Below are 10,377 nucleotides of genomic sequence, written 5' to 3'. Positions count from 1 at the left end.
TTGGTGATATCAAATTAAGGATGCTATTCGGGCTTTACTACAATACTCCGTTAGTACCTGGTTGCCTGGGTTCAGGTCTCTTCAAATCCTTCTCAGAGTTCATCCTGCATAGACTGGATATACCTGGATACAAACCTACACAAAAACTCAGGTAGTTGATATCCTTCATAGACTGGATATACCTGGATACAAACCTACACAGAAACTCAGGTAGTTTACATCCTTCATAGGGTCGATACACCTGGAGAAACTCAGGTAGTTATAAATTGGAATTAATAAGAAATAGATATCTTAAACCTTTTCCAAAAATATTTCTCATGAGAATTTGGAATAGTGTTCCAATGAATATAATGTTCATTATCAGTACTTAGTTTCAAAACGAATATGAAAATATATCTGGCTTCTAAATATAAGGAATTTAAATGTAAAAACAGGAACTGCTACTCATGTAATTTGAAAATCTTTTAAACCACTCTGTAACATATTATCTACAAAAATTGGATTTTGCAGTGCTTGGGTTTTTCCTTTTCTTCCCTTTTTTCCTTTGCTATTCACCCTTCCTTCTTTTTTTCCCCTTTTTTTAAAAATTACTTTGTGAATTGTGTAATGTATTCGTTATTTGTTAAATTTAAAAAATAAAATGTATCTATAAAACTTTGGAGGGCCAGCCAATCAAAACAACCAGAAATGGTTAGGCTGTAGCCCTGGCTAATAATTGTTAAGTAAAAAATTATAATATGTAAAATGTATTTATTTTAATGTTAGCCGAAATATATATCTATCTATCTATATCCTTCATATACTGGATATACCTGGATATAAACCTACACTGAAACTCAGGTAGCTGATATCCTTCATAGGTTGGATAACTATGAATAAAGGATTAAGCGGAATAAAGGATTAAGCGCTAACGCCTCAAATGAAAAACTTGCCACAATGGATACTGGATGTCAAGATTAACTATAATACTTATCTTCATTTTTGATTAAGTATATTCATCTCAATTTTGGAGTATGGTCGGTAGGCCATTGCTAAAATTATTATTAGATTTGATTTGATAACGCATTAGAGATAAGCGCTATTTTACACACAAGTTTAAAGCTTAGGTTTACTTACTTACTTACTTACTTACTTACTTACTTACTTACTTACTTACTTACTTACTTACTTACTTACTTACTTACTTACTTACTTACTTACTTACTTTCTTAATACTCTCTTACTTATTTATTTACTTACTTGATTGTACTTATTTATATTCCTTCCATGATAGAAATCCTTCTTTAGTTTATAAACTAGTTTCCATGTTAATGAGTCAAGTTTTAAGAATTTACTTCCTCAGTTTCTCCGAGATTTACAGGGGTTAAACATTGTGCCATAGTTTAGGCAGGAAAATGAGTTTTTTGTTCGGAAATCGTTCCTCCAAAACTTTTAAGCCGAAGAAGAATATTCCAGAAGGAAGTCATCAACATGAACTTATGAAACATGCAGCTGCCACACTTGGATCAGGTGAACTGGTATTTTTCAAATTGGCCGCCAGAATTTTACGCAGTAGACTTGCATTGTTTACTCTTATGATATGATTTGATTGACCAAGATGTCAACAACGGCGTCACCTTGTATTCTTTTTTAAACCCATTGCTATTGAAAATAATCAAGAATTGCGATCTTTCAGGAAATTTGCGGCTTGCTGTAATGCTTCCTGAAGGCGAGGATATCAATGAGTGGGTGGCGGTCAACACTGTGGATTTTTTCAATCAGGTATAGTTTCTTTAATTAAGCTTCAGATTTTGCCAATTTTTATTATTACTATTTTACAAAAACTTGAAAGTTTTCTGAAGTTTCTGGGAGGAATAAAAACAAAGATGAGCAGCAATATGTTTGTTGACATTGCTCCAGAAAATGCAATACACACGTAAACTAAATTCTTGGTAGATATATATTATTCTAAAAAAGGGCAAATCTTTAATCATTGGAACTGGGTCCTAGGTTTTGTTCGTCACAACTTAACTATGACTTTAAAACATTGTATAAATAAATTTTAAAAAATCCTCCTTAGAACAGGGGTCCATCTATAGATTTTGTGCAGGTGAAAAACTTAACTTTGTGAAAAAATGTGTTGACAAAGTTACTATTTTTGGCAGATTTGATGGACTAAGTTATCCTTTGTGTTAGATAGACTAAGCTACTATTTTTGGTAGAATTGATTGACTAAGTTACTATTTGAGGCAGATGCTAAGTTACTATTTATGGCAGATCTGATTGACTAAGTTACTATTTGAGGCAGATTTTATGGGCTAAGTAACTATTTGAGGCAGATGCTAAGTTACTATTTATGGCAGATCTGATTGGCTAAGTTACTATATAAGGCAGATTTTATGGACATAGATACTATTTTATGTTTGTCAAAATGTAGTCAGATGGTGTTTTTTTTGGAGTTTTATTTAATGTTATTACTATGTACTCGCCCAGATTTATCCTATATGAACCTCTGGCATGTGCGGAACGTGCTTAAAAACCTTAAATTTAGATCAATAACTAATTTTTGATCAACATGCTGTACGGTATAATTGCTAGTTATAGAGCATCATGCTGTACAGTGCAATTACTAATTTTAGATCAACATGCTGTACGGTACAATTACTGAGTTCTGTACAGAAGCTAGTTGTTCCGTAATGTCAGCTGGTCCTAAATATGAGGTAAAAAAGTATTAAAGCTTAAATCATATTAAATAAAATGTATGGTATCGTCAGGGTGGCCAAAATGTACGGATTGTACGGATTGTACGGATTGATTTTTTTTTAACCCTAAAATTGTACGGATTGTACGGATTGTACGGATTTGTTTTCAAATTGTACGGATTGTACGGATTTTTTTTGAAAAATTGTACGGATTGTACGGATTGTTTTTCGAAAATTGTACGGATTGTACGGATTTCTTCTGAAAATGTACGGATTTTTGTACGGATGGGTTCAAAAAAGTTTTGGCCACCCTGTATCGTTAAACTACGAATGTATTATGTTCTTTTTTTCCTTTTTGGTAAAATTAAAATCAAATACTTTTATTTAAATTAGCTTAAGCCGCTTAACTCATTATTTCTGCCCCAATTAAGCCAAAATCTTGTTATTAACAAATCAATTTCAATTTCAGAAATTTACTCAATCTTAGGCTTTTGGGACTTAAAATCTCAGACCTTATTTTTTATCCAAATTAATTATTAATAATCATTTTTTTATGTTTTAATTTTTGTTTAGTACCACTGGGCGGACGGGAATCAAGTCAAGAAACCGATAAAATGTTCAGCTCCCAAGTATATAGACTTCTTGATGACGTGGGTTCAGGTAGTTATTCATTCAGTGTTCAGCTCCCAAGTATATAGAGTTCTTGATGACTTTGATTCAGGTAGTTATCTATTCAGTGTTCAGCTCCCAAGTATATAGACTTCTTGATGACTTTGGTTCAGTTAGTTATTCATTAAGTGTTCAGCTCCCAAGTATCTAGACTTCTTGATGACCTGGGTTCAGTTAGTTATCTATTAAGTGTTCAGCTCCTAAGTATATAGACTTCTTGATGATCTGGGTTCAGTTATTTATCAATTAGGTGTTATCTATTATGTAGTTATCTATTAAGTGTTCAGCTCCTAAGTATGTAGACTCTTGATGACTTGGGTTCATGTAGTTATCTATTAAGTGTTTAGCTCCCAGGTATATAGACTTCTTGATGACTTTGGTTTAGGTAGTTATCAATTACGTGTTCAGCTCCTAACTTGGGTTCAGGTAGTTATTTATTCAGTGTTCAGCTCCCAAGTATATAGAGTTCTTGATGACTTTAGTTCAGGTAGTTATCTATTCAGTGTTCAGCTCCCAAGTATATAGACTTCTTGATGACTCCCAGGTTTATAGACTTCTTGGTGACTTTGGTTTAGGTAGTTATCAATTACGTGTTCAGCTCCTAACTTGGATTCAGGTAGTTATCTATTAAGTGTTTAGCTCCCAGGTATATAGCCTTCTTGATGACTTTGGTTTAGGTAGTTATCAATTACGTGTTCAGCTCCTAACTTGGATTCAGGTAGTTATCTATTAAGTGTTTAGCTCCCAGGTATCTAAGCTTCTTGATGACTTGGGTTCATGTAGTTATCAATCTTCTGCCTTAAACATTGAGTTAATATGAAAGTATCCCATTTGTCTAATTCTTGCCGTAACTATTTTTACAAATCAAAATCTCTTATTGACATTTTGACATTGCTATATGTATGAAGTTTCTCCTTGGAAATGTACAGTTATAGTCACATAAATAAATTTACAGTTTTAATACCATATTTACGTAGTATTTGTATCCAGGATCAGCTGGATGATGAATCCCTATATATGTTGTATTTGTATCCAGGATCAGCTGGATGATGAATCCCTATTTATGTTATATTTGTATCCAGGATCAGCTGGATGATGAATCTCTATTCCCTAGCAAGATCGGAGTTCCATTCCCTACCAACTTCCTCATCATCGCTAAGGAACAAAAACAAATTTAAAAAAAATAAAATTATTTAAATGATTTATGTTAATATTTGAACCTCAATTTGAGTCCAAATATAGCCAGCTAAAATGTGTAAGTCTGAAAACGGTCTGTTTTGCATGAAGTTCTAAGATGGAAAGGAACTAAGTGTTTGCCATAAACGAAAATTTTCTGATCCCAATATGTTTGCAACCTGATGGTGTAAACCTTCTCAAACTTAAGTTTTTTTTCATTAACCAAACTTAATATTCCTTAATAAGTTAAATGGTTTAGTAGTACATTTATTGCTTGTAGATATAATTATATGATAAATAACGTGTATATAAAAGAAGAGGAAGTTGAATAGGTCTTCTCTGGTTCCAAGATCCGACACCACTGATTTGCGAATTTCATAATCCTCTTTCGGGGATTTCATCCTCTACAATGGTTTCTTTTATTTATTTTTTAAAAAATTTATTTTTTATTCATACGATGTCTTTAAGGTTAAATATTTTGATAAATTAAGTGGCGGTTTTAAATTTTCATAATTCAATTTTGGTTTACAAAAGCTTTGTTAATTTTTTTCTGAACCTGAGGTTAATATAAGTGACCTAAATGGCTTCATAATTTGTTTTCAATTTTGTCATGTTTTTTTATTTTTATTATTTATTTTGATTTGTTGTTAGACAATATTAAAACGTCTGTTCCGAGTTTATGCCCACATTTACCATCAACATTTCAAGGTGGGTCGTACAAACATTGTTATTGATACAGTGTAGACGTAAGCAACACTTATTCCTAAATTCAGAGCGTTACATGCCCGACATTTTATTCACAATATTATCTTTTTAGTTTTTTTCTCTTGACATTCGCAAATCACTTAAAAAGAATTAATTGAAAATGGTTTAAAGGATACCATTTTGAAGCAGACATTCAACTGTTTAAATGAAGAGTAACTTGAAATAACGAAGACAGTCCCTTTAAGAGACATTGCCAGAGACTTTCAGAACCATCAAGATCGTTTAAAGTCTTTAAGAAACGTAGCTAGAGAGAACTAGAAAATCACTGAGAATCCTAGTAAAACATAGAAAACATATTAAAAAATTATACGCTATAGAAAAACATAGAAAACCATTGAAAACATTGGAAAAAAAACCCTATAAAGGTAAGAAAAAATGCAAAGACACTTTAAGGATATGGACAGATTTAGAGAATCATAAAGAAACGAACACAATAAGACGAACAATGAGGAAAAAAGCTAAAAAATATATATAATAAGCATAGGGAAACATTGAGAAACTTCCAGAACAAAAAAGAAACGGTAGAGAAACATAGAGAAACACGGAAAAAATATATAAACGGAGAGAAACGTAGAAAAGCCTAGAAAAACATAAAATACAAACATTGAGAAACATTTAAGAACATCGAAAATCGCAGAGAAACACAATCATATAAAAAGGAAAAAATATAGACATGAGAAGCAGAGAATATCACAGGTAGACAAAGACTCATGTCTAATAAAATGAAAATACAACCCTGAATCTGTGTTTAGGAGGTTGTATCTCTAGGAGAAGAAGCTCATCTTAATACATCCTTCAAACACTTTGTTTTCTTTATCCAGGTCAGGAGTCCTTTACATGTTTAGTGTACTCAGTTTAGAGTGTTTATGTCAGGAGTCCTTTACAGTTTTAGTGTACTCAGTTCAGGAGTCCTTGTTTATATTTTTTAGGTCAGGAGTCCTTTACAGGTTTAGTGTATTCAGTTCAGGAGTCCTTTACAGGTTTAGTGTATTCAGTTCAGGAGTCCTTTACAGGTTTAGTGTATTCAGTTCAAGAGTCCTTTATAGGTTTAGTGTATTCAGTTCAGGAGTCCTTGGTTTAGAGTAATTAGGTCAGAAGTCTTTTACAGATTTAAAGTATTAAGGTCAGTAGTCCTTTACAGGTTTAGAGTATTTTGGTCCAGAGTTTTTTTATAGGTTTAGAGTATTAAGGTCAGTAGTCTTTTACAGGTTTAGAGTATTTAGGTCAGGAGTATTTTATAGGTTTAGAGTATTTTGTCAAGAGTCTTTTATAGGTTTAGAGTATTTAGGTCAGTAGTCTTTTACAGGTTTAGAATATTTTGGTCAAGAGTCTTTTACAGGTTTAGAGCATTTAGGTCAGGATTCCTTTACAGGTTTAGAGTATTTAGGTCAGTAGTCCTTTACAGGTTCAGAATATTTAGGTCAGGAGTCTTTTACAGGTTTAAAGTATATAGGTCAGTAGTCTTTTACAGGTTTAGAGTGATTAGGTCAGGAGTCTTTTACAGGTTTTGAGTATATAGGTCAAGAGTCTTTTATAGGTTTAGAGTATTTAGGTCAGTAGTCTTTTACAGGTTTAGAGTATTAAGGTCAGGAGTATTTTACAGGTTTAGATTATTTAGGTCAGTAGTTTTTTATAGGTTTAGAGTATTTAGGTCAGTAGTCTTTTTCAGGTTGAGAGTATCAAGGTCAAGAGTCTTTTTCATGTTCATGTTTTTATGTATAGAGTTTCAAGTGACCCTCCATGCAAAGATGTCAATGCCCGATTCAACTAATCCATACTTAATCACACACAGCTTTAAGGGTGCCCTTGTGAATCGAACATTGCCATCTTTGCGGGGAGGGTCACTTGAAAATACGCTTAAAATCTCATTTAAGGTTATTTTTAATTGAACTAATTCAGGAGTTTGAACTAATTGACCGGAAAGAACTGGCCCCTCTTCAAGATTTGATTGATCGATTGACCAAAGCCAAATCATAAACAAGAATTCCTCCGCTTTACATTTTATCATCTTTTTTTTACAAAACTTTGAGTTTTGAATATTTTTAACAAATTCCAACTTTGACAATATTGTAAAATAAATATCCATTAATCAATTACCTTAATTAATTTTAAACAACCAATATGATAAATAGGCAAAATCATTTTTCAAACTTATAAGGCAGTTTTCTTGCTTTACCTTTGATCTCCAATTTGAGACGAAACACTAATATCTTATCAAAGATAATTATTAATATTCATACAGTGGTAGTCGATTATATCAATACAATGAAGACGACTTTTGATTTCAGTTTTGATTTATATTATGCTGGTGAACAGCAAGAATACACATAAACATAGAAGTCAAGATAAGCTGCCAATTAAAAAATCTTTCTCATTGAATTTTTGTAAGCTTGTAATTCGAAAAAACTTTTTAAAAGTCGTCTTCATTTTATTGATATTAACGCCTACCACTGTATATTTTTGTTTTGTTTTAAAAACTGTTAATTACTGAAATCCGTTATAAGTTAGAATTTAAACTTCAGATTTCTAAGTAAAAATCCACATTTTTTGTTATTTTTTCTTCACGACAAAGATAAATTAATTATATTCATTGTGTGAAACTTTGAGAAACTTTAAGATATGAAATTTTTCATTGTTCAGTGTTCACCAGAGATTAAACAGATATGACAGATACTGTGGACCCTATAAAACTTTAGAATAGGAAGACGATACTCTTTAATATTAAACAATCTTCATAATTTGACACGAATCACTCATGCCCAGTTTAAGAAGAATGTTACGCTAAGAGGTTATAGTTTACAACTCTGCCATATCTGTGTATTCCTGGTCTTACCTTCAAGCCTTCAAAATTACCGCCAAAATGTTTAGTTTTTTGGTTTTTATTTTACCATGATATAAACTTATTAATTATTTAAAACTGGTAGAGTAATGAGGTTTAAGAAGGAATCAATTTAAGTCTGTTTTGGCAACGTTTTCCTGGAATCTTACATTTTTTAAAGTTTATTTTTAGACTTTAAATGTTTTCAAAAATGAATTTATTCACATAATCTAAAAGTAAGCACTTGAAAAGACTAGAAAAAAAATGCAATTAAGGCAAACAAAATTACTTCCTACAAAAAAGATTTTAGCATGAGTTGATACGCCAATATATCTAAGACTTGAATTCGACATTATTTTATATTATGTATGTTTTTATTGCCATATTGCAGTTTGTTGTGCACTGCAACTAAGTACTTGGTGGAAATGCTTTTCAACTGTAGATGTTCTTCTAGTGACCCTCCATTTATTGATTGACATGTCCAACTCACAGCGGTGTCCTTTCATCTGATATCGGATGACAGATAAAACCCTGTATTTCTATTTGAAAATGGGAATTTAAAATAGCTTGCAGATTTATGCAGCAGAGTCAAAGAAGGAAATTAACATAATTTACCAAAATTGGAAAACGACGATATATACTAATCATGGTTACTCGGTACCGGCGGGAATTGTACATGCCACTCTATATACACAGGGTCCCACTAAATTACTTCTACAGTAATTTTAATGTTTTTGTAAATAGTATAATTGTTACAAATATTATATTTTAGAATCAAGTGAATAAAATGCTTAAATCATATTTGCAGCTTATATAAATGTCGAATTGAATGAAGTTTTTATTTAAAGTTTATTTTAAATGTAATTTCGTGCTCAAAGGAATAGATTAATGGATAAAGATAGAGTAGAGGAGAGAAAACATATCAGCAAATCAAATTCTTTCACTTGGACAGAAAAATTAAATTGTAACCGTGAAGTGACCCTGAAAACAAAATGTTTTTACAATTCACACAAACTAAATGTACAGGGTGTCCCACGAAACATGACAGTTGATGAATAGTTTTGAATGTCGTCTTCCATATACTGTAAAAGATATTAAAGGCTGTTTTCAGTTTATTTCGTTTAAAAAATCTATTGCTCAAATATATTTTACGTTGAAACTATAACCTCTTAGCGTAACATTCTTCTTGGGGGGGGGCATCATTTGAAACAAGCATGGTAAAATTCTTTTTTTAAGTTGAGTAAAATAAATCATTTGATTGATTTTTTTTTCGAATTGTAGGTGAATGAATGAACCATAGAAATAAGCATACAATGAGAATCAGGTACTGTGGAATAGGAAGACGACTGTAAGTTTCTAGTTTTGACCTTAATAGTCCAATAAGCAGGAGACCAAACAACTGTGCAGTGTAAGCAGACCCATTTCACGTAATAAGTGATTTAAAAAGTTAAAACTATTTGCTTTGTAACCACATCAAATAAACTAAGTTAATGTATAATGTCGTCTTCCAATTTCACAGTTTTCTGGTTCTCATTATATTTTGCAAAAAGTTAAATTATTTATCAATGTTTTAGATATTCCCAAATGTGTGAATTATTAATTGGCACGAACACATTATCTATATTACACCACAGAGAGCTCAGCTATAAAAAGACATCATCTATCACAGAGAGCTCAGCTATATTTAGTATTTAGCCTACAAGGAACCCTGAATGCAAGAAAACGGACTAAATAAATTCTTTACTATCGTCTCTGAAGTCTCATCCTTTGTGAGTAACCCTAGTATATCTGTTACATTCTATTTAATAGGGTCAAAAATTGTGACAAACGGGCAAATTTTTTTGAGAGACAGCATATTATTTAACATTTGAGAGGCCTCAGCACTCGGCCCCTAGCCCATCCTAGCCGCAGCGCTCGGCCCGGAAATTGTCTTAAACCTATCCTAACCGAAAATAAGGTGAGATGACAGCATATTATTCAACATATTAAAAGAAATTAAATTCAACTTTATATACTACTAGCTGAAAGGGCCCGGTGTTGCCCGTGGAAAATTTTTTTAGCCTGTAACACCCCCGGCCACCCATGAGTGTCCAATAAAAATTTCAGCCCAATCGGTCCAGCCATTTCGCCAGCTAAACTCAACATATATATGAATGTCTTGTTTTATTATATATATATATATATATTATATAATGATGTGTAGGACAAATGATGTGTAGGAACAATACATTTTCCCCAGCCCTGCAGGACAAATGATGTGTAGGACAA

The 10,377-nt window shown here is 32.1% G+C and overlaps 1 protein-coding gene across 1 annotated transcript; it reads left to right on the top strand.

Moving 5' to 3' along the window:
* The first annotated feature begins 1,356 nt into the window (after positions 1 to 1,356).
* LOC111702128 (MOB kinase activator 1B) lies at positions 1,357 to 7,367 on the top strand. The gene is made up of 8 exons (XM_023473707.1): positions 1,357 to 1,509; positions 1,676 to 1,761; positions 2,619 to 2,699; positions 3,255 to 3,341; positions 4,433 to 4,510; positions 5,178 to 5,234; positions 6,044 to 6,112; positions 7,191 to 7,367. The coding sequence occupies exons 1-8, from the start codon at positions 1,395 to 1,397 to the stop codon at positions 7,266 to 7,268; spliced, it is 651 nt and encodes a 216-aa protein (XP_023329475.1). The 5' UTR covers positions 1,357 to 1,394; the 3' UTR covers positions 7,269 to 7,367.
* The last annotated feature ends 3,010 nt before the right edge of the window (positions 7,368 to 10,377 follow it).

Source organism: Eurytemora carolleeae, unplaced genomic scaffold (genome assembly GCF_000591075.1).
Source record: "Eurytemora carolleeae unplaced genomic scaffold, Eaff_2.0 scaffold475, whole genome shotgun sequence".
Taxonomy (NCBI): Eukaryota; Metazoa; Arthropoda; class Copepoda; order Calanoida; family Temoridae; genus Eurytemora; species Eurytemora carolleeae.
This window is presented reverse-complemented; position numbering and strand designations above follow the sequence as displayed.